This window comes from Scyliorhinus canicula, chromosome 1 (assembly GCF_902713615.1).
Source record: "Scyliorhinus canicula chromosome 1, sScyCan1.1, whole genome shotgun sequence".
NCBI classification, from domain to species: domain Eukaryota; kingdom Metazoa; phylum Chordata; class Chondrichthyes; order Carcharhiniformes; family Scyliorhinidae; genus Scyliorhinus; species Scyliorhinus canicula.
In genome coordinates this window covers 21,708,992-21,734,135 of record NC_052146.1, presented here as the reverse complement: position 1 = coordinate 21,734,135, position 25,144 = coordinate 21,708,992, and the positions used below count along the sequence as shown (strand labels likewise).

Below are 25,144 nucleotides of genomic sequence, written 5' to 3'. Positions count from 1 at the left end.
CTAGGTGAACTGATGAGGAAGTGGAAGCCAGCAAAAGGACAGGAAGTGAGACACCTCCAAATAAAACACTTCCTCCACAAAGAAACAGTAGGGTACCCCAGGGCCCCAGAAACCACACTACTAGAGGACCTGATAGGCATAAGCAACGAGAAGGGGTGGGGAGGCTATGTGGGAAAATATACGGACAGCTACTGGACAGAGCCCGGACTCTACTGGACGTGACCGGACAAAAATTGGAGGACGAACTGAGGACAGAGGTAGAATGGGGACTCTGGAGCAAAGCACTGAGCAGAATGAACTCCACCTCCTCCTGCGCAAGGCTAAGCCTAATGCAGCTCAAAGTGGGGCACAGAGCGCACCTGATCAGAACCCAAATGAGCAGGTTCTTCCCGGAGGTAGAGGACAAATGTGAACGGTGCCAACCACACCCACATGTTTTGGGCTTGCCCCAAGCTTGCTGGGTTCTGGACAGCCTTCTCGGAGGCAATGTCCAAGGTTGTGGGGGTGAGGGTGAAGCCATGCCCAATAATGGCAATCTTCGGGGTATCGGAGCAGCCAGAGTTACACATGGGGAAGGGAGCGATGACAACGGAGAAAGGGGAGGAACTATAGACCGATCCAGAGGGCAACGAAATGCACATAGGGTCAGAGAAATGAAGGACAAACTAAACTTCTCTGTATAATAAAGGAAATTAGCGTGGGCGAGAAAAATGTGACACAACTGTTTAGAAATATGGGAAATGCCAATAAAAAGATTTTTTTAAAAAGCACTGCAAAGCTTGGATCTGATCTGTTGGTTTTGGGGTCGCTTAGCTCTGTTTATAACATGCTCTTTGGCATGCAACTAGTCCTGTGTTGTTGTGTCACCTGGCTGACACCTCCATTTTTGGTGTGCCTGGTGCTGCTCCTGACATGCTTTCCTGCACTCTTTATTGAACTGGAGTTGATCTCCTGGCTTGATGGTAACAGTAGTGTGGGGGGATATACCGGGACAGAATGTTACAGATTGTAGTTATAGACAATTTTGCTGCTGCTGATGGCCCACAGTGCCTCAGTGCTAGATTTGCTAGAAATCTATCCCATTTAGTCCGGTGGTATTGCCACACGTCAAAGTGGACCGTATCCTCAGTGTGAAGTTGGAACTTCATCTCCACAAGGACCTTGTGGTTGACAGCAGCTTTGAAAAATAAGAAACTGGATACATCTCCGATGGCCAGTGTGTTATTGAGCCATTGCCTGGAGGGGGGGCCGCTGGAGTGATTGATTGTGTGTTGAGTTAGTGACCACAGCCACGTGGTTGCTAAGCGCACAATGATAGATCGGAGAATCCTTGTGGCAGAAAGAGGAAAACCAGCCAGGGTTCCTGCTCGAAGTTATGGAACATGCGTGTGAGAACTTACAATGACGACAGTTTCAGGTTCAGCTTTAACGCCTTCCAGTGTTTGTCAAACAGTTTCCTGACACCAATTCACTCAGTTTACACATAAAGAGCCTCCACTTGGGCAAGATAGAAGAGAAAATACTGGAAAATCTCAGCAGCTCTGGCAGCATCTGTAGGGAGAGAAAAGAGCTAACGTTTCGTGTCCGATGGCTTTTTTGTCAAAGCTTCGGACTCGAAACGTTAGCTCTTTTCTCTCCCTACAGATGCTGCCAGACCTGCTGAGATTTTCCAGCATTTTCTCTTTTGTTTCAGATTCCAGCATCCGCGGTAATTTGCTTTTACTTGGGCAAGATATTGGTTTAAGAGAGTCGGCATCTGGGAGTGAGAGAAATAGATGGAATAAACCAAATGCAAGTGTTTTCTAAACACACCTTTTTTGAGACGTTGAAATTAAAGTCAAAACACCAGAGTGATTTTATAATCAATGTTTATCTGTGTAACTGGAAGTATATTTAATGACAGATCACCATTCTTTGCTCTACAAGAGCTGAACCCATTAAGTGTTCATCAATGGTGCCGGTGCACTTGTACATGGAATGTGTAGTCACTCTTAAAAACAGGTACCTGACAGACAAGAGACAGACAAGCCCATATAACCTGGAAATCACTCTAGCATTAGAGTAGAGCACACCTTTATATATGCATAGGACTCGAGTTAGGAATAAAAAAATTAATACTTATATTTTTCAGGTGGGAAAGCGTGGAGGAAGAGAGAGACAATTGTCTCCTCTTTGTTAAAAATCCTGAAAATAAATTCTATTTATTTTCCAAACCAAAAGTGAATTGCGTTTCCAAATTGTAACCAAGTTAGTCCAGTGAGAAAGGAGAAAGAGGAGGGCAATTTGATACTGGAATGCTGAAGAGTGCTTCCACCAATGGCAGGCTAGCGAGGGTTAAAGTTTTGGTGATTGGAGAATTCTAGATAATCCACACCAGATAATTGTACCCCCATAATTAAGCATATTACAGGCTTCAGATAGCAATCTTGGCCATCTGATTCTCGAGGTTGGCAATGCGCTCATCTTGGCTGGTGATGGTGGCCTTCAGAGTTTTAACCTCTTGCAACAACTCATCCAACTTGGATTCAGAATTCTAAAAAAAAAAGACAAACACATAATTATCCTCATATTTTCATTAGTATGGGAATGTGCTCAGTGTAGAAACGAGGCAACTTCTCTCAACGGGTCAAAGCTACCGTTAATGAACATTTTAATGAAATGCACATTTCAGACTTGAGAAAAGTTCTGGCCCACGGAGTAAAAGGGAAAGTAGGCACTTCAATATGAAATTAGCCGAGTGACAAGAGACAGAGTGGTGATAAATGATTGTTTTTCCAGACTGGAGGAAGGTTTTCACGGAGTTCCCAAGGGGTCAGTGTTGGGATCCTGGTTCTTCCTGATATTTATTAATGCCCTAGTCCGTCGTGCTCGGGGCATAATTTTCAAAATTTGCAAACGATATGAAGAATGGACACATTGTTAACTGCGAGGAGGGTAGTCTTGAACTTCTAAAGGACGTGAACATGTTGGCAGATTGCGCAGACAAGTCACAGATGGAGTTTAATGTAGCGACGTGGGCTGCACGGTAGCACAGTGGTTTGCACTGTTGCTTCACAGCTCCAGGATCCCAGGTTTGATTCCCCGCTTGGGTCATTGTCTATGCGGAGTCTGCACGTACTTCCTTTGTCTGCGTGGGTTTCCTCCCACAGTCCAACGATGTGCAGGTTAAATTGACCTTACAAACGTTAGGTGGGGTTAAGGGAATAGGGTGGAGGTGTGGGGTGGGCTTAAGTAGGGTGCCCTTTCCAAGGGCCGGTGCAGACTTGATGGGCCAAATGGTCTCCTTCAGCACTGTTAATTCTATGATTCTATGTGCAAGTGATTCATTTTGGCAGAAAGAATGTGGAGAGACTATAAAATAAAAGGAGAAACTCTAAAGGAGGTGTAGGAACAGAGGGGCTTAGTGTATAAGACATTGAAGATGACAGGGTATGTTGAGAGCAATTAATAAAGCATACAGTATCTTCAGCAGGTTTTATTAATAAGGGCATTGAGTGCAAGAGTAAGGAGATCATGTCAAACTTGTATGAGGCATTAGTTGACCTTCATCTGTGTCCAGTTGTGGGCACCATACTTGAGTAGGAAAGAATTGGAGGCTTTGGAGAAAGTACAGAGGAGATTCATAATGATGATTCCAGAGATAAAGAATGTAGCTATGAGGATAGATTGGAGAGTTTGGACTGTATTCCTTGCAAAAAAGCAGCTGAGTGGATACTTGATAAAGGTTTTGAAGATTCTGACAGTTGTGCACATAGCAAATAATGAAAACCCACTAGTGAGTTACCATTCAAGACAGCATCAAGAACTAGAGGGTACAATAGAATTCAAAATAAATGGCAGAGTAAAAGTGATATGAGGAGTAATGTTTTCACTCAGAGGGTGGCTAGAGTCCAGAATGAACTTCCTGAGGTATTCAAAAGGGAATTGGATTGCTATCCGGAAAGAAAGAATGTGCGTTATCCCCATAACCAACGTTATGGGTATAAGTCAGGGGGCTAGGGCTAGGTAGAATGCTCTTTCAGAGAGCCAGTGCAGAGTCAATAGGCCAAATTGGTTAAAGGGGGAAGGAGGGAAGGAAGAAACAGGTATATAGATCTGTCAGTTTAGCAACAATTGTGGGACTGTTTATGCAATCTACCAGAGAAAGTGATGTAGTGCTTGGAAAAATATCAGCTGTTCGAAGAAAGTCAGCATGGGTTTGAAGGGCAGGTTATGTCGGATTAACCTAATTGTTTTTTTGGGGGAAATGGTGGATGGATGTGCAGGTCTGGTCCATATGGGCTTTCAGTAGGTAGATGAGGTTCAATGCAAGAAATTATTAGCAAAATGAAAATGCATATAATTGAAGGTATCTTTGAGACATGGGTTGATTGTGAAGTAACAGAGGGAAAATTGGGCAGTTGTCCATTAGAATGTAACAAGTGATATTTCCCAGGGATCTGTATTTGGGATCGCAGCTTTTTATTATATACACTAATGAGCAAAGAGAGTGTTTTATATACAAAGACAATTGTTCCAGTGATTATAAAAAATCTTGCATTGCACCACTTGAAGAGTAGCAGGGCAGCTCCCCAGTGTGTTAGTAAATGGTCATTCCTCAATCAACACCAGTCAATCAGATGACCAGGCTATTTATCTCACTGCGATATGTGGGTACAGACTGACCATTACATTTGTCTAAACAACACTTCAAAGTAAATCATTGATTGTGAAGTGAGCTTCGCATTCTGGAGGATGTGACAGGCACTATATAAATGTATATCTTATTTCCTACCAGTGGTGTAATCTTAACCCCACCCTAAAAATTAATCTGTTTTAATTATCTTCCACTTTTCTGCACCCAAGGATTTAGCTCAGTTGCTACCCTATGATATCAACTGTCCCACTTCATAGAAGTAATTCAACTGTCAACAGGATAAGCTGTAGATTTTTCAACATGATTGAATGGGGTCACTACTGCACAGGTGGGATTCGGACTGCACTGTGGGAAATGGCCCACTCATTAGTAGGATCAGTTTGCCTCAGCAGGTGAAAGGCCAACATCAAAACTAATTAACTCACCTCAATTTGGTTTGTGGAATCTTGTTCTGTGCAAAATTGTTGCCTGGTAATAGCCACAAGGTCACTCATTATGTGAAGTAAATTTGGAGAAACTCAAATTTTCTCTGCTTAATTCACTGTAGACGGTAGGCAGCATTTAAAAAAAATTAAATACTGCAGCAATGGGTTGCAGGGCAGGTGCATACTCAGCCATTGTGGTATTGGAACCAAACACTGGGAGTTTCTTAATTGTTGGTTTGTGGTTAAGAAACAGAGTAGAATCTTTTTAGAACAGAAACTTGCAGTTTGTCATGGACTAGTTGGGCATTGAAGTGAAACGAAATGCTGCTTAAACTGGGAACACCTATTTCAGTTACTGGCTTTGGGGAGAAGCCAGCTTGAAGTCCTAGTTTCTTTCTTGTTTGAGAACAAGTACAGTGTTCAGAGTTGGATAATACTCCTGTGGCCAAACCAGTGCTAAAGTTTGCTTTTGTCCGCGACGCCTCAACAATAAAGCCAAGGATTGCACTTTTTCTTTAAAAATAGCCTCCTCGCATGATTTTGTTTCCCCCAATTAAGGGTCAGTTTAGTGTGGCAAATCCACGTACCCTGCACATCTTTGGGTTGTGGGGGGTAAGACCCACGCAGACACGGGGAGAATGTGCAAACTCCACACAGACAGTGACCCGGGGCCGGGATCAAACAGAGGTCCTTGGCATCGTAGCAGCAGTGCTAACCACTGCGCCACTGTACTGCCAGTGCCTCCTCATACTATCCAGTCAACCTCAAAACGTGTGGCTTCACTTCTTTTCACCTTCTTAAAAGTCCCCTATCAAGTTAACAGCAGATGCTGCAATAAGTGCTGGGGAGGGATAACTACATCCGAATATTAGAATGATTTCAATTGATAAAGACAGAGGTTTAAATCAAAGGCCCTGACCTGAGCATGGGGGGGGGGGGGGGGGGGGGGGGGAAACAGCTGAGACGGCAGGAGCATAAATGCAGCAGGAGAGAAGGCCCTGAGGCAAATATTCATCAAATCTAATAAACAAGGAGCCATGTCACAGGGCAAGGTAGATCAAGAAATGCAGTCATTATAGGGTATACAATAGTCAGGGGAGAGGCGTTTCTGTAGTTGCAGACATTACTCCAGGATGGAACCTTCCCTCCTTAGTGCTTGGGTCAAGGATGTCATTAAGTAATTCTGAGGATTTTTGAGGGAGACCTGTCAGAGGTTATAAGGGTTTCCAACTAAACAATGCTAAATGAGGTACAATCAATGTATAAGCATGTGTATGCAGGGGAATTTTTTTAGTCAGCGTGTAGCAAGTCGAACAAAGGGCAACTTGAGACTTTTTTCAGGGAATGAGGCTGGGAAGGTGGAATGGGGGATCAATTTGGACACTGCAGTTACATAGGACGATCTGGAATATTGGATAGGGTAAACAGAGAAGGAGGAAATATTGACAAGTTTTGCAATTTTGACAGGAGATAAATCGCCAAGCTCAGATGAAGCATATTCCAGGCTGCTTAGAGAAGCAAAGGAGAAAATACTTGAGGTTCTGGTCATCAATTTCCAGTCCTCTCTGGCTACAGGCATTGTGCTGGAGGATTGCCAATATCGTACTGTTGTTTAAAAGAAGAGGAAGGGATAGAACAAGCAATTATAGTCATCCTGAACCCGATTGCTGTGCAAATTATTGGAACGAATTCTAAGGAACAGTATAAATTGTTATTTAGAAAGGCATAGATCAAAGAGGGTTAGCATGGATTTGATAAAAGAAGGGTCTGGCTATCTGGATTGATCCTCTTTCTTACCACCTCAAAATGCAATGAGAGTAGGATTCATTTGACATCGTCTATATGGATTTTTGCAAGGTTTCACGTAGCTGACTGGTCACAAGATTAAAAGCCCTCGAGATCCAAGAGCAAGTGGGATCAAGAATTAACGAGGGTGATGGTCAATGAGTGTTTTGGGGATTGGAAGTCTGTTTCTAGCAATGCTCAACATTCGGTCTCTTGATTTTCATGGGACATATCAATGGTTGAGATTTAAAGGTAGTGGGCATGATTACGAAGCTGGCAGTAAATACAGAGGTTGGCCATCTAGACGACAGCAAGGAACCAAGCTGTAAACTGGGCAACAGTAACAATGGATTAATTAGGTGGGCAGAAAAGCAGCAAGTGGAATTCGATCCAGAGAAGTGTGGGTTAATGAATTTGGGGAAGATGAACAAGGCAAGGGCATACACAATAAATGGTAAGATATTGAGAAATGTAGAAGAACAGAGGCACTTTGGAATGGATATCCACAGATTCCTGAAGGTAGGGCAGTTGGATAAGATGGTTAAGGAATAGTCATGAAATTAACCAAATCCACACGGTCTCAAAAGGAGTAAATGAGACATTGCAGTAAAGCCTGTATTTCAACAATTGGGAAGGGCTAGCTTGTGCATTTGGAGCTCAGAAATAACAAGAGTAAATAAAACGGCAGCCTGGACGATGTACTTACTGCATTGAGGGTGGGTCCCTTTGGGGGAGTGCCGCCAGTTTCAGTTTTTTTGTTCAGCGCTGGTTTGTCTAAACGGTTCCGCTGGACTTTAAGCTCTCGGTTTTTCCCAGGTACATAGCCATCTTTCAGGGAGATGAGAATGGGGTCCCTATTTTGTCCTTCAAACCAGTCTTCCGCTTCCATTGCAGCTTCAGGTCCAGGCGTATTGGGATACAAGTCATCTTGATAAAGGTCAGACTGGAAAAGGAAAAGTGATAAATTATTTGACAAGTCAATAAGAAACTAACAGGATATTCAAGAAGCATGTGATTATGATGTACGGCCTACAGGTTGGAATGAACTATATTATAAAGAGAGAATACTATGAGTTACAGATAATGGCATGAATCTATTCTTGGGAGATGGGTGTTGCGAGTAAGGCTAGCTGTTACTGTCCATTCATAGTTGAACTTGGGATGAGGGCAGGAGTGAGCTACTTCCAACTCCTGCAGTCCAGGTTGTGGCATAATGACCACCCATCTTCTACTCCACTCAGATACAGCAATAGTTACATTTTTTTAAAACTGCAACCTTGAACTACAAACTATGTGGCAATAGAATTGCTTCTGCAGAACCTTCTCTCCTGCTAACCCCCTCCATATTGTTGTGCAGTCTGTTCATTATGTAATGGCTTGTCCATGAAATGTGGTAAGTCTTGCACCAGGAAGAAGTCTTCACCTCAAGTGTTCCCCTGCTATACGCAACTTAAAAGCAAGGAAATTAAAGAGGGGAGCATTTGCAATAGAAGGGATTGTGGACGGGGCAAAAAACACAAACAATTCATGACTGTCCTTTTAAAAAATTAAATCTGAACATGCCCAATGAAATGGAGTAGCATAGCTCTCGTTTTCCATGTTAGGCATTGGGGGGGGGGGGGGGGGGGGGTAGTTTTCAATTTTAAGAAGAATTTGAACCCCTCTCAACCACTGCACTCTTCCACCGTCTTCTCCGATTGTTACTTTTCTGTCACGATAACAGCAAATAAATCTGCTGGCAAACCATTTGATAATTGGACATTCTGAATTCTCCCTCAGTGTTCCCGAACAGGCCAGGCGCTGGAGTGTGGCGACTAGGGGCTTTTCACAGTAACTTCATTGCAGTGTTAATGTAAGCCTACTTGTGACACTAATAGAGATTATTATAATAGTTTCTGGTGCTTAGAGCTTCACTTGCCCACCCTCGTGGGAAGTTCCTGGCCTTCGGTATTGTGAGGGACGATTATTCCATCTTGGGGGACGGTTCATCACTAGTTTATCAGTACTCAGCTCCTGTAATCTTCGCACTCCCACACACAGTTTACACTATTAATCTGTTCCACCATCCAGGCCTGAGCACCTGCTTCCCTTCTCCAGCCATAGGCAGGGCTCAGAACTCCCTCCTTCACAATCACCAATGGAGCCAATACCAAGTTACATTGCCTCTTCCCTCTATAAAAGCACACGCTTTCAAGTTCTCCTTTTCAAACAGAAACTTCACCCACCTTTCTTGGCACAGTCATGATGATTGGCTCACATTTCCTTTCATGAAGTTTAAAAAACCTGTAAACAGAAAGTAATATTTTAAATGCTTTAAAACGAAAATTCATGCAAAAAGGATCATGGCAGTACATAATTCATGACTGGTTTAGCTGAGTGGGCTGGACAGCTGGTTCGCGATGCAGAGCGAGGCCAACAGTGTGGGTTCAATTCCCGTACCGGCTGAGGTTATTTATGAAGGCCCCACCTTCTCATCCTTGCCCCTCGACTGAGGTGTGTTGACCCTCAGGTTAAAACATCACCAGTTAGCTCTCCCCCTCAAAGAGGAAACCTGCTATGGTCATCTGGGACTATGCCGACTTTGCTTTGCATAAAATATATCACTAATCCATAATTGCAAAACATTTTACATGTATCTATGCAACAGACCAATAATCATATATGTATGTAAACCCTGCCCAAAGGTGACAATAACACACACCTCTTGATAACTCCAAAAACAAACCTACACTTAGAAAGGAGAGATTTCAAAGCTGTAATCTCATGTCCAGTTTCAGATGCTTTATATGCCTTGATCTTAATGGAATTGCTACCAGGTAACCTTTATTCTTTAGATTAGACTAGCAAGCTTTATACGGGCAGGACACATACTGGGACGGCACTGTGGTTAGCACTGCTGCCTCACAGCGCCAGAGACCCAGGTTCAACTCCGACCTCTGGTGGCTGTCTGTATGGAGTCTGCACGTTCTTCCCGTGTCTGCGTGCGTTTCCTCCGGGTGCTCCGGTTTCCTCCCACAGTCCAAAGGTGTGCCGGTTAGGTGGATTGGCCACGCTAAATTGCCCCTAGGAGGGATTGCGGGGATAGGGCCTGTGAAGGGTGCTCTTTCGGAGGGTCGGTGCAGACTCGATGGGCCGAATGGCCTCCTTCTGCAATGTAGGGATTCTATGACAGATGAGCCAGGTCAGGTTATACTAAACCAACAGGGCACAAGATTGTACGAGACAAACTAAATCTCATTATTTATAGAAACCTGAATTTCGAACTCATCCCAGACCAATAGCTTTCTTGACACTATGCAATCACTAGTGTGATTTTACTTGCAAATGACCTACGTCAAGCTTCATCTGATCAAGGTAGAAGGCCAGCAGAGATCAGAGAGAAATGGGGTGGAGGATAACGTGGCAGGTGACTGGAAGCTCAGTACAAACTCCCCTCAGTAATGCACATTAATGCCAGCCTAGACTTTGTGCTCGCATTTCTGGATTGATTTGAAGTCACGATCTTCTGAGCTAGAGGCTCGAAATGTTACCAACAGAGCCACGACTTGTCGACAAAATGGTATCTAACTTCATATGATGGAAAAGACTGCAAGCCTTTTCGTCAGGCCAGTTCTGCTACATGCATCTCGCTCCACAGATGCCACCTGACCTGCTGAGAATTTCCAACATGCTCTGTTTTTATTTCACCTTTGGTGCCTTTTTACTGTGACTTGCTTCTACAATTGTGATAACGTGTGAACTGGATAATGTAAAATGTTTGAAGAGAATTACGTTTCAGACAGTTATAAGATGTAGTTGGGAACAGTGAATCTCTGACCTAACTCCAGATCAATGAATCACCTTAATAGGTGATTAATTAATTAATTCATATTTTTTCCATGGCTTATTGATGAACTTTCACAGCATTAAGAGAAGGCAGCTTACCCTCTGTTCGAGGAATGATAACTAGTACAGCTGAAAATAAATTTTGCAAATCCCAACCAAACTGTTCATTTACAAGAAATATTTATCTGCAATGTCATCTTGCCGACATCCTAGCTCTCTTTCACCCCCATCAAAAGGACAGAAACAGTCTACAGAAAGGAATCATTGTGGTTAAAACAAAAAGGTACAGTTCTTTCAAACTGCATCACAACACCTCTTACCTGGCAATCTCGCACCTGGTAACGTCAAGGCCCCTTTTTGGCATATATCCCATCCCTCGCTGTGGCTCCTTGCTGCTGAATGTGTTTAAGTAATGGACGTAGGGTGGTTCGTCTGTGATCTCAAAGTAACGAATACTGCTGTCACCCTGTTTTAAAACAAATGTAATTAAATCGCTCACCATAAAGACACTTTCTGCAAAAACTGAACGCCAAAGCTTACGTGTGGCATCATAACTGGCGGGGTGGTCGGGAAAGAGAACATAAAGCAGTATGGTGTTGATCAATAACTTGCTCTGTCCCAGCAGCCGTGTCACGTTCAATGATAATAGGGTGAGTAAAGGTCTACAAAATAACAGTAATTACACTTCAAAGTCATCCATTGACAGTGGAGGCTCTGGCTCTTCTGATGGTCATAAAATATATTGCGGTATTGAATGTTCAGCTATTAAACTATTTGGTTCGGTTTTTTAATTGTCCAAAGGAAACCAGAACTGTTTAGAGAGAGATGAGAGATAGATAGAGGTCAAGTGAGAATCCATTATTGATACATTTTAACATCTGTTACAGCCAGCAATGAAATGAAGTTTAACTCCTTATCGGCTAGAAACCAGTAGTTTTGATCAACCTCACACGCTCAACTTAAACATTCTCTCCTTAAATGCTGCTGAGCGTGCCCAATATTTCCAGAATTTTTTGGTTTTATTACAACTGCGATCGGAATTATTTTGAACATTTTGCAGAGCGTTGCAAAGTTCTCTTGCATTACAAAGTGTTACCCCCAATCCCCCAGATATAAATATATTAGTGCCCAGGACCTGGACTGGCCACTTTAACCAATTCTGACCCTGTAACGTTGGCTCTTTACCATAACAGAAACCTCTAAGATTTTCCTCAGCGGAGACTTAACCATATGATTAGGAAGAAAGTGTCATAACAATAAGTTATATTGGGGGATTTTTACAACAGAGGAAAACAGCATAGAAACAATATGAATTATTACACTTAAAACAGAAGTTTAAGACAACTGAGGAAGTGAGACAGGAATTAGCCCCAGTACAAGCTGGGTATGCAGACTGCTCTCTCAAACTAAGCATAACAAGGCTCAGGCCTCACCCGTTCTTGTAAATTTTATAATATACATGTCCTCATAGCTATTTTATAACATTTTAAAACTGAACAATGGCCGTTTAAAATGATTGAAGCTAGGTCTGGCTGTGACTCCCGAACAATATGAGCTACTTGGTAGTATCGCAGCACCTTATGCCTCGTTATCTCGGAAGATATGCTAATGACCCGAGTGGGCTACAGAGACAATAACGAATCCAAGTAGGCTAGAGACCAAATTAAAAGGGAATAATAAAAGGCCATCTGCGTTTCATAAGTCAGGCCTGGCTGCCAGAATCTTATAGGACAGAGTGCTGCAATTTTCTTTTGAAATTCTTAATGGTGGAACATTAACAATCTCAGAAACCCAGACAAAGGAATATACACCCTTTGGCAAAGACAAAGTGGAGAGGTGGGTGTCACACTAAATAATAATTCTTTACTTTGTGGTCTTTGCCCTGTAAATCTTTCTTCCCCAATCTCTTGTTTATTGTACAAATGAACAGGGGACTACATAGCCCTCTCTGCTCCATATGCCCCCCCCCACACTCAATTTTCCCCCAGATATAAATAAATTAATGCCCATGACAAGGATAGACCCATTTTAATCAATCTCGACCCTGCAATGTTGGCTCTACCGTATTAGGAATATTCAATTTTGAAAAAATGCATTCCTCAGCAAAGTCTGCGCCATTTGATTAGGGGCAAAAGTGTTATAAAAATAAGTAATGTTGGGGGATTTTTACAACAAAGGAAATGGAGCAAAAACAATATGAATAATCACATTGAAAACAGAAGTTTAAGAAGAATGAGGAATAGAGATAGGAATTAGCCCCAGCACAAGCCTGGTGTGCATGCTGCTCTCTCAACCCAAGTGTATCACTACCGGCTGAACTCAACCAGATACAGGCTGCATGTAACATCAATACAAAAACCCTCCACCAATGTGCTGAAAGGAGACATCACCATTGTGTATTCACTAAATAAAATGGATAATGGTATTATTGGATATATTAGCTGGGTTGACGTTTGAAAGCCTTAATTCCAGTAAAGCAGCATCACCAGACAGCATATGGTGTAGTGCCAATTTTAGAAGTGGTGCATTAAATATTTAGTTTTCTTTTTAAATTTTAGAGTACCCAATTATTGTTTTTCCAATTAAGGGGCAATTTAGCGTAGCCAATCCACCAAACCAGCACATCTTTGGGTTGTGGGGGTGAAACGCACGCAGACATGGGGAGAATGTGCAAACTCCACACGGACAGTGACCCAGGGCCAGGATTCAAACCTGGGTCCTCAGTCCCAGTGCTAACCACTGTGCCACATGCCGCCCGTGTGCAGGAAATCTGCCCTGATGTGAAATTTTGATTTCACAATATTTACTGTCTTTTTACATATTTTATATCTATTAGGTGCACTTTGTCACACAGCACAGTAAAACTAGTCAATAGTCTAGCAAAGGGAAATTCCATAGAGTTATTACCAACATCACCCAATCAATGCTTTTTGTAAAGACTAAGTTTTTCTTGCTGACGGCAGTCAGTTGAAATCTTGCCCTCAAATAGCTCAAGAAATTTCCTTTTTTAAATACACGTTTCTGATTTAATGAAAGACAGCATTGGGATAAACTGCATCACTTTGGCTGTTTACCTTGATTGGACAATCAGAGTTTGCAAGCCAGCAAACTGTACTTAAACACAACCATAACAGCTTGATCAGGCTGAAAATTTAGCTTTCATTCCACAGCAGATAGAGAAAGACTCTTTCAAATGAAACTTTCCAGACGGATTTGCCCTAAATTGATGAGGGGAAGAGAGAGGGTGGAAAATGCAGAGACTCCAGCCACAATCCTCCAATTCTCCTTTATCATAGAATTTATAGTGCAGAAGGAGGCCATTCGGCCCATCGAGTCTGCACCAGCTCTTGGAAACAGCACCCTACCCAAGGTCAACACCTCCATCCTATCCCCACAACCCAGTAACCCCACCCAACACTAAGGGCAATTTTGGACACTAAGGGCAATTTACCATGGCCAATCCACCTAACCTGCACATCTTTGGACTGTGGGAGGAAACCGGAGCACCCGGAGGAAACCCACGCACACACGGGGAAGATGTCCAGACTCCACACAGACAGTGACCCAACCGGAATCGAACCTGGGACCCTGGAACTGTGAAGCAATTGTGCTAACCACTATGCTACCTTGCTGCCCATGGTATTGCCCTTTGATATTGGAGTGATGTCAGAGGACTGAAGGATTTCAAATGTCACAACCGTGTTTTTTTTAAAAAGCAGATTAAACCCACTAATTACAGGGCAGCACGGTGGCCTAGTGGTTAGCACAACCGCCTCATGGCGCTGAGGTCCCAGGTTCGATCCCGGCTCTGGGTCACTGTCCGTGTGGAGTTTGCACGTTCTCCCCGTGTCTGCGTGGGTTTCGCCCCCACAACCCAAAAATGTGCAAAGTAGGTGGATTGGCCACGCTAAATTGCCCCTTAATTGGAAAAAAATAATTGGCTAATCTAAATTTATAAAAAAAAACGAAAAAAAAAACCCCACTAATTACAGGCAAGTTAGCCTAAGGTCTGCAGATGACACAAAACACAAAGGTAGTAAATAGCAAGGAGGATAGTACCGAGCTGCATTAAAACCTAGACTGGGGAAAATGGACAGAAGTGCGGCAAAAGCAATTTAAAGTGTGAATTTTTGCATTCTGATAGTTTGCTTCCTCTCAGTCACTTCTCATAGGGGCTGGTTTAGCACAGGGCTAAATCACTGGCTTTGAAAGCAGACCAAGGCAGGCCAGCAGCACCGTTCAATTCCCGTACTAGCCTCCCTGAACAGGTGCCGAATGTGGCGACTAGGGGCTTTTCACAGTAACTTCATTTGAAGTCTACTTGTGACAATAAGTGATTTTCATTTCATTTCATTTTTCCCAAGGGAGATCATTTTAAAGGGGGTCCTTGTGAATTTCAGCAGTCAGACCAGGTGTGCATGCGCACAAATCTTCGAAGGTGGCAAGACAAGTTGAGAAGGCCAATATAAAAGCATATGGGATCCTTGACTTTATTAATCAAGGTAGAATAGAACAGGAAGAAAGATGTGCTAAACAGGGTGTCCAATTTTGGCCATTACACTTCACGGAGCGGCACGTTGGCACAGCGATTAGCACTGCTGCCTCACAGCGCCAGGGGCCCGGTTTCAATTCCAGCCTTGGGTGGCTGTGTGGAGTTTGCACCTTCTCCCCGTGTCTGTGCAGGTTTCCTCCGGGTGCTCCGGTTTCCTCCCATAGTCCAAATATGTGCAGGTTAGGTGGATTGGTCATGATAAAATTGCTCCTTAGTGTCAAAAGTTTAGGTGGGGTTACGAGGGCACCCTAGGTAGGGTGTTCTTACAGAGGGTTGGTGCAGACTCGATGGGCCAAACAGCCTCCTTCTGCACTGTAGGGATTCTATGATTCTATAAATATAAAGACCTTAGAGAGCTGCAGAGGGATGGTACCATGAAGACACTTCAGCTGAATGGATAGACTCGAGAAGTTGGGGTTGTTTTCCTTGGAGCAGGAAAGATTTGATGCCGAAGTTCTAATAAGGAGAAACTATTTCCGGTGGCCAAATGGACACGGACAAAGGAACACAGATATCGGGCACTTTGCAAAGGAACCTTCGGTTTGAAAGAGAATTCTTTTTGCACACCAAGTTATGATCTGGAATGGCTGTGGAAGCCGATTCAAGAACAACTTTCAAATGGAAATTAGATTAATGTTTGAAGAGGCAAACATTACAAGGCTGTGGTGAAAGGACAGAGGAATGGGACTAATTGGATGGTTCTTTCAAAAAACTAGCACAAACATGATGGACCAAATGGCCTTGTTTTGTATTGTTACCATCTATGATTCTACCTTTTAATATCATAACTTTAGTAACCAGTCATTCTACTTAAATGTACAGGTTACATTTCTAATTTGAGATATGCTAAACTATGTTCAGTGGCAATTAATGCACCTTTCAGCACAGAACCTTAAAGACCACTCAATAGAACTCTATCTAAATCGAGAATTCAGACTTTCCTTTTGGATTAAAGGGTTCATTTTTCAACTGTAAATCTCTTGCAGGACTTGCATTTTACTGGTATTTTGAGATGATACATCAAAATTTGCTGATGAAGCATTATGAAATATTATTTGGACAAAGGTACAAGAGGAATGATATCCAAATTTACTTTACGAGGATTCTATAGACACTGCATTATTAGAAAACAGAAGAAGCGTCAGAGAATATCTTCAATGAGTTGTTTTAGCTTTGCCACAAATGGTCTTCGAGACAGGACATAATATTCTTAAACAGGAACTAGATGAGTATTTCAGATAATAGAAACAAATTCAATAGTAACTTCCCAGATTCAACAGGGCGAAGGCTGCCCTGTACAAGAGCGGTGTAACGTTTGAGATGCTGTACCCAGCCAAACTCTGGTTCGCATCACAATCCCTGCGGACACGGACAAGTCTGTCCCGGAAAATGGGCTCGAGAAACGGCAGCAGGGACAGCATGAAGAGATCATCTCGAAGAGACTTGTTGATTTCCTGTGAAGCAAAATGCTGAACACTTTGCGTGGGACTGCAATGCCTCGTTCTGGGGACAAGGGATGAAAGAGAAGGAAAGAGGGAGGCAGCAGAGCGCAGAAAACGGGCGATGAGAGGACTTACCACTAACCCCAGGAAGGGTGCCCCACACTAGCGGGGAAGCGTGCAGGAAAGAGGTCGTGGCAAGGGAGGAAGGGGTGGGGGGAGGCAGACATCAGTAAAAGTGAGATGACTATGGGAAGAAACAGATGGAAAGGAGTGGGAGTGGATAGAAAATACTATAAGGAGAACATAGGAATAAAAAGAGCAAAGGATGGCTGTAACAGGCCACACATGGCAACTTGGAACAAGATGGCACCCCAAGCAACCACTTTGGAGGGTCCCTGAACAAAAAGGAAACCTCGGAGTGTAAGGGCCCACCCACATGCCATACACACAATTGGCGGCCACGTTGGGTGGCCTTTGGTCAAAGGGAAATGCTGGAGCGCAGGTGCCCAACCTCATGGGGAGAACGGTGACCGTGGTCGTCTTCCTAACAAAGGGGACCCCGGAGTGCAGGGGCGCGTCTATCAGGTAAGTATGGTTAATCCCGCAGGAGCGGAGAGACAAAGAAACCCCATTAGGATAGTCACTGGAACATCAGGGGACTCGATGGCCCAATGAAAAGATCCTGTTTTCGCCCACCTGAAAAGTTTGAAAGCTGACATAGTCTTCCTCCAAGAGACGCACCTGAGAGAAGGACCGACTGCGGGTAAAGGGCTGAGTGGGACAGAGCTACCACTCCTGCTACGGGAATAGGGCCATGGGGGGTAACCATATTGTTAAATAAGAGGATGCTGCTTATGGCGACAAGGACAGTTACGGACCCCGCGGGAGGTTACGTCATGGTCAGCGGTGTCCTAGATGGGGCCCTGGTCAACATGTACACTCCCAACTGGGGCAGCACAAAGTTTATTAAAAAGACCATGGCGGAAATCCCAGACATAGACAAGTGCCGAATAATCATGAGGGGTGGGCTTCCACTATGTACAGGACCCATGGACAGACAGGTCGAATCCCAAAACAGGAAAGACCTCCAACATGGCGTAAGAACTCGGCATATTCATGGAGCGGATGGGGGCTGTGGACCCATGGCAGTTCACCCATACAGGGGAGGAGTCTGCTAAACGTAATCATGACCCCATCCGGGGAGAGAATACCTGAGGTGATGGTCTCCCTGGACGCAGAAAGGGCCTTCAACAGAGTCTAATGGAAATGCCTCAGAGCTGCTGGAGCGGTTCGGGCTTGGAGCAGGGTTCACCACGTGGGTGAAATTCCTGTACAACGCTCCCACAACGAGCATACGGACAAATAAAACTAGCTCTAAGTACTTCCAGCTGCACAGAGGCACAAGACAGAGATGCCCGGTGTCCCCGCTGCTGTTCGCCCTAGCGATCGAACCACTGACGATCGCGCTTAGGGCTGCAAAGAACTGGATCCAGAGAGGAGGCAGAGGGCACAGAGTCTCGCTCTAAGCGGATGACCTGCTCCTCTGCATCTCGGACCCGCAATGCAGCATGGAAGGAACTATGGCGCTCTTGAAAGAGTTTGGAGCTTTCTCAGGCTACAAACTCAACCTGAGCAAAAGTGAGGTCTTCCCAGTGAACCCGCTAGGGGGAGGGGCAGATCTGGAGGGAATGCCATTTAAACAAGCCCGGCACAAATTCTGCTACTTGGGGATCCAAATCGCTCATGACTGGACAGGGATCCACAAATGTAACCTGACCAGCCTGATGGAGGAAGTATAAAGGACCTGCAGAGATGGAATCCACTCCCACTCTCCCTGGTAGAGTGCAGACAATCAAGATGAACCTACTGCCCAGGTTCCTGTTCAGATCCATCCCGATCGACATCACCAAGGCCTTCTTCAACTCATTAGAAAAACTGATCATTGTGTGTGTGTGTATATATATATGTGTGTGTGTTGGTGGGGGGGGAATCCCAAGGATCCCAAAAAGGCTACTGCATTGAGCGCTAGCCCTCCCGAACCTGCAATATTACCACTGGCCGGCAACTGCGGAGGGGGTAAAAGGGTGGATAAAAAGAGCCAGAAGTAGAGTAGGTGCTTATGGAGGAGATCTCCTGAGAGGAACCTCCCTCCGGGCCCTGGCATGGTGACACTCCCAAGCCCATGGAATAAATATTCAATGAGCCCAGAGGTGATAGCAACACTCCGGTCATGGAGCCAGCTGCAACAGCACTTCAAGTTAACTAAAATGTCCGATGATAAGGCCCCCAACTGCAACAACCACAGGTTCACGCCGGCAACAATGGGCAGCACCTTAAAAAGGTGGAGACAGGGTGGAGGGACGCTGACAGTTAGGGACTTCGACACTGACAACAGACTGACAACACTCGCGGAACTGACAGAGAAGTTCCTGCTGACAGGGAGGAACGAACTAAGATACATGCAGGTCAAAAACCTCTTACGTAGGGAAACGAGTACATACCCCCAATCACTACAACATCACTGAGGGCCTGCTCGACACAGACATCCGAGGGAAAGGAAACTGCGGCGACATGTATGGGTGACTACTGGGGAGGGCGAATACACAAGTGAACGTGACAAGAAAAAAGTGGGAGGAGGACTTGGGGTTTGAAATATGGTGATGGGGACTTTGACGTGAAGCACTGCACAGGGTCAACTCCACCCCCACAAATTTCAGCCTAATGCAGCTGAAAGTGGTACACAGAGCCCACTTAACCAGAACCCGAATGAGCAGGTTCTTCCCGGAGGTGGAGGGCAAATGCGAACAGTGCCAAGGAGGCCCAGCCAACCACGCCCTCATGTTCTGCTCTTGCTCCAGACTGGTTTAGGTTTTAGAAAGCCTTCTTTGAGGCAATGTCTAAGGTGGTGGTCTGATGGTGGAGCCTTGCCCAAGAGTGGCAGCTGTCAGGGTATCAGAACAACCAAATCTCTTCATGGGGAGGAGGGCCGACGCCCTTGCCTCTGGCTCCTTAATTGCCCGCCGGAGGATCCTGCTCGGCTAGTGGTCAGCAGCACCATCCAAAGCTGCAGACCGGCTGTCCGACCTATCAAAATTTCTCCAAATGGAGAAAAATAAATTCGCTCTCTGGTGGTTGGAAGAGAGCTTCCACAAAACGTGGGAGCCATTAACCCAGTTAGAACATAGAACACTACAGCGCAGTACGGGCCCTTCGGCCCTTGATGTTGCGCCGACCTGTGAAACCATCTGAAGCCTATCTGACCTACACTATTCCATTTTCAAGTTATTCCAAGACCGGTTTGTAGTCAACAGCCAAAGGAAGGGAGAGGGTAGCCATGGTATTACAATGAGAGAAAGCGGGGGGGAAAGCAGAGAGAGGGGAAGGAATAAAGTGGCATGGAGCCCAACCACGTCCAACTAATGACAAAATACATGGCATCACGCCAAGCGAACAGGAACAGGATACAAGAGCTGATGAAGGAAAACGGCCAGACGGGGAGGGAGGTCAAGACGAAAAGGGGAAGAAAGAAACATGGTAACCAACTTGAACCAAATGTCTACTGGAGAACATAAAACCAGAAGCTGTAACCGTTGTAAATAACGAAAGATAACCAATGTAAATAACAGAAGATGACCGATGTGTATATATTTTTCTTTATTTCTCTTTCGTTTTCAACGTATGTCCGCGCTTACCTTTTTCCTGTATATTATGAAAAATCCTCAATAAAAACATTTTTAAAAGTAGTAACTTCCCAGAAGAGAACCGGGTAATTAATTGAAAGTGAGAAATTGAGGGAGATCTGGGGAAAGTTGTCAGAGGTTGGCAAGGGAGAGGGTGCCAAACAGCTCTCTCTTGTGATATATGATTCTGTGAATGTAGAAGGATGCAAACAGTGAAATGGGATAAGAGTAAACGGCTCCATTCAAAGAGCAGTAACACAGTGACAAGTTGTATTGCTGCGATTTCTACAGGTGCCTACACACAAGCGAATGGCACGACAGCACCACCCAGTGGAGCCAGCCTGCCCTATGGTGCATATTAAAACAAAGGTTTGCGACACAAAATGACAAACAGTTTATGTGCAGCCTTTTCATTCGAAGCAACCTGATCTTGGATGTCATGCCCACCCAAAATATCAACATGAATTCTCACCTTTTAGATACGGATTCTTGATTTTGGAACTTCAGCAGTATTTCAATAGGAAGCAAGGGCAAAGGGATTTTTTTTTTTTTTTTAAAGTCTATTTATTGGATTTTTCAATTTTAACAAACAATTTGCAACAGACAAACAAACAAAAGCAGAAATATAGCTGTAGGTGCCGATGTACAACAGGTACAGCACAAAACAATAATCATTACAAATTTGGGAATGAGTAAGGCCGGATGATTCACTGATAAATGGCCTGTCTGTACCCGAACAGGATGCAGGCAACATTATCGACCTACATCTCCTCCACAGCTACAAAACAAAATTACAAAAGAAAAAAATACCCTCAGAACCCAGTGCCAAGGGGAAATTGACTATCTCGTACAGCGCAATTTAAACTCTTCTCCAGATCCAGGCCAGAGCAAGCAGCCATCCTCACCGCCCAGGCGGCAAAATGACAGTAAGGACTGGGCACAACCAAACCCAAACTCAGCCTAAGGTCTCCCCCTCCATAGGAGTAAAAAAAACCCAGCAAGAACAGGAACCAAGATCAGGAATCCGAACTTCCACAATCCCCTCTCCAATCCTCAGATCAAAGGACAAGACATCGGGACACCAACATGAGTACAGCCCTCATCCGGACAACAGGATACCTCAGGGCCAAGAACCAAAGGGAATATAAACTAATCCCAATTGGCGGACATGTCTGAATGTCACCAAGACCCAACACCACCCCAGCCAGTCTGCACAGCTACCAGCACAAAGAGACAAGTAGAAGCAATGCCCTCAAAAACTCTCAAAGTCAGAGGAAAGGTGAAAGGGAGGAACAAGAACTGTCAGAACATGCCCCTCCCCTCGGATCCACAAACCATCTCCTAAGATATTACTACTAGAAGAGAATCAGACAATCAACCACTGAGTGGGCCCCATCCATCTCCCCAGACGAATAAGGGCACAGCAGTTGGACCCTTCCCCACTATCCTTCATCCTTCCTATTGTGCACTTGCAAACTGAACTGTGGCGAGAGGAAAGAAGCAATATTGCGGAGTTGCCAAATTAAGCCTCCTGGTGGGCAGTCAGGGAGCAATGACGGTGGTGACTAATCTGCCAATGAACATAAAGGTTATAATAAAATGGAGAGAATGATAGATGCCAGCCCTACACTGCAAGTAAAAGGTGTTTCGCACATAAAATTAATGTGCTGTCTAAATAAAATCCTGATAGTGGCACTGGAGATATGGCTGAGGGAGCTGTGGAAGCTATCAGGAGAAACACTGCTCACGAGTCAGAACTTTGGTTAACAGACGTTCGAACGCATCAGTTATTGTAACTGTGCAAACATTATCTTGGACCACACAGCACAGGATATCCTATAATCAGTATATCTTTATGTCATCATGTTAAAAATTCGGCAATTTTAAATTCTTTACTCAAAAAAGGGATACCCTCACATTTTCAACTTTGTCTGGGAAAGTATTTGTCAAGTTTGTTTCCACCTTTTTTTGTAGATGTCCAGACAAAAATAAAAATCTTCATTTTCTTGCTTCTCCCACCGCCAGAATGCTTTGATTCAGTGGTGTTCAAGCATCACTTTTTGTTAATACCCTATCTTGTATGGTAGCTTCTTGCAGGAAGATCTCACACAGGCACACAAGTGCACGCTCTGCACGGGGTGGTGGTGGTGGTTGGGGAGGGGGGGGCACACCGGGCTTCTTTTTGCTTTCAATGCACTTCCCAAGGCAGCTTTACAGATGAATCAACAATTGGAACTGATGGTGTCTTTAAGGATTTTGTCTTCTGTACAGTTGGATTGTGCGGAGAACAGCAATACTGATCCCATATTGAAGTCTTGGATAAAGATTCAACACAGACTGATCTAATTGATGACATACTTGTCAACACACAGCTGTCTGAGCTGTTAGGGTCGGGGTAGGCAGGAGACTATTTTAACTGGCAAGCGCTGTTAGCCTCATTAATACCAAACGGCATCTCTGTCACACGCTTGATTAAAGCTGGCCATGGTTCACAGATCAGCTCACCGCTTATTTATAAGTCCTGAGGTTCACAGAAATTCTCACCCGGTGATTCAGTTTCTGGAGAACCAGTCATAGTGCCGCATTTCTCTCAAGTGTGAGTCATAATGCATGTTCTTTCTTATAGAATTTACAGTGCAGGAGGCGGCCATTCGGCCCATCGAGTCTGCACCGGCTCCTGGAAAGACCACCCTACCCAAGGTTAACACCTCCACCCTATCCCCATAACCCAGTAACCCACCCAACTTTCAGGGCAATTTTGGACACTAAGGGCAATTTATTATGGCCAATCCACCTAACCTGCACATCTTTGGACTGTGGGAGGAAACCGGAGCACTGAACTCCAGGCAGTTAACAGTGCAGCAAAAGCAAAGAGCTCAGCAGTGACACCAGCTGGAACTTTCAATATACTGCACACAGTGCGATATTCCACAAGTCCCATTGCCGGGGGAAAACAATTAGTGGGGAAACACGTGTACAGGTACCGGGCCCTGTATCTGGGAAGCTCGGAACCGGATTTGGGGATTTTGATCATAGACCTTGCATGTACTTATATGGAAAATTATGAAAAGTAAATGAAAGAGTTTCATTCAAATTGCTACCCAGGGCACCAGCTTCAAATGTAGCTGGTTTCCGGGTCCTTCCGGATTTTGGGACGTTGGATAAGGGGTCCGGATCTTTAGATCGCAACCTCGCGATCAAAATCCATTTCACAAAATTTGTCTGGAACTCGGTTTCCTCCTCCTGCTGCTGTGGGAGGAGTGGGTAGACTCTCAACTCCACTACTAAATACCCAATGCAAATCAGGGTGCGATACATTTGAGGCACAAAGCAAGAGCTAACGCTCAGATACATGGCAATGAATTAGAGGCAGTGCCTCTGATGGGCCGCTCTCGTATTTCCAATTGGTTATCAGGGAAAGCACTAGCGGAGGCCCATGAATCATTCCTTTCCTCTCTTAACCAATTGCTATGATCAAGAATGGAAAGCTTCCCATTTGCCGTACTGAAGTCCCCTGGGCCAGATGGGATTTATCCTAGGATTCTCTGGGAAGCCAGGGAGGAAATTGCAGAGCCTTTGTCCTTGATCTTTATGTCGTCTTTGTCGACAGGAATAGTGTCGGATAGCAAATGTTGTCCCCTTGTTCAAGAAGGGGAGTAGAGATAACCCTGGTAATTATAGACCTGTGAGCCTTACTTCGGTTGTGGGTAAACTGTTGGAAAAGGTTATAAGAGATAGGGTCTATAACAGGGGTGGGCAAACTTTTCCATGCAAGGGCCACATTCAGAAATTCACAATTCACAAAGGGCCGCATAGTATATTAAGTAAAATAATTACTTCACCCGGTTATGATTCTGGGCGCCTCATATAGAACATAGAACAGGCCCTTCGACCCTCGACGTTGTGCCGAGCAATGATCACCCTACTCAAGTCGACGTATCCACCCTATACCAGTAAGTAACCCAACAGCCCCCCCGCATTAACCTTAAAAAAAAATTTAAAAAAAAAAAAAAAAAAATTTTAAAAAAAAATTTTTTTTTTTTTTTTTTAAATGACTTGGTGGGCCGCAGAAATACCTTTGGCGGGCCGCATGCGGCCCGCGGGCCGTAGTTTGCCCACCCCTGGTCTATAATCATCTTGAAAAGAACAAGTTGATTAGCGATAGTCAACACGGTTTTGTGAAGGGTAGGTCATGCCTCACAAACCTTATTGAGTTTTTTGAGAAGGTGACCAAACAGGTGGATGAGGGTAAAGCGGTTGATGTGGTGTATATGGATTTCAGTAAGGCGTTTGATAAGGTTCCCCACGGTAGGCTATTGCAGAAAATAAGGAAGTATGGAATTGAAGGTGATTTAGCAGTTTGGATCAGTAATTGGCTAGCTGAAAGAAGACAGAGGGTGGTGGTTGATGGCAAATGTTCATCCTGGAGTTCAGTTACTAGTGGTGTACCGCAAGGATCTGTTTTGGGGCCACTGCTGTTTGCCATTTTTATAAATGACCTGGAAGAGGGTGTAGAAGGATGGGTTAGTAAATTTGCAGATGATATGAAGGTCGGCGGAGTTGTGGATAGTGCTGAAGGATATTATAGGATACAGAGGGACATAGATAAGCTGCAGAGCTGGGCTGAGAGGTGGCAGATGGAGTTTAATGCGGAAATGTGTGAGGTGGTTCACTTTGGAAGGAGTAACAGGAATGCAGAGTACTGGGCTAATGGCAAGATTCTTGGTAGTGTAGATGAACAGAGAGATCTCGGCATCCAGGTACATAAATCCCTGAAAGTTGCCACCCAGGTTAATAGG

At 44.4% G+C, this 25,144-nt stretch overlaps 1 protein-coding gene across 4 annotated transcripts in view; it reads right to left on the bottom strand.

The window, feature by feature from the left end:
* Positions 1–1,851: 1,851 nt before the first annotated feature.
* coro1cb (coronin, actin binding protein, 1Cb) overlaps positions 1,852–25,144 on the bottom strand; it is a 255,758-nt gene continuing 232,465 nt past the window's right edge. For 3 of the 4 annotated variants that reach the window (XM_038819220.1, XM_038819456.1, XM_038819376.1), the window contains 4 exons: positions 10,992–11,137; positions 9,072–9,129; positions 7,553–7,789; positions 1,852–2,533 (listed from right to left, as the gene is read on the bottom strand). In XM_038819220.1, the coding sequence (XP_038675148.1) occupies positions 2,414–2,533; positions 7,553–7,789; positions 9,072–9,129; positions 10,992–11,137 (561 nt within the window). In that variant the 3' untranslated portion in view covers positions 1,852–2,413. Of the gene's footprint in view, positions 2,534–7,552; positions 7,790–9,071; positions 9,130–10,991; positions 11,138–25,144 lie in introns of those variants that run through there. The other variant, XM_038819292.1, reaches the window with a different exon arrangement.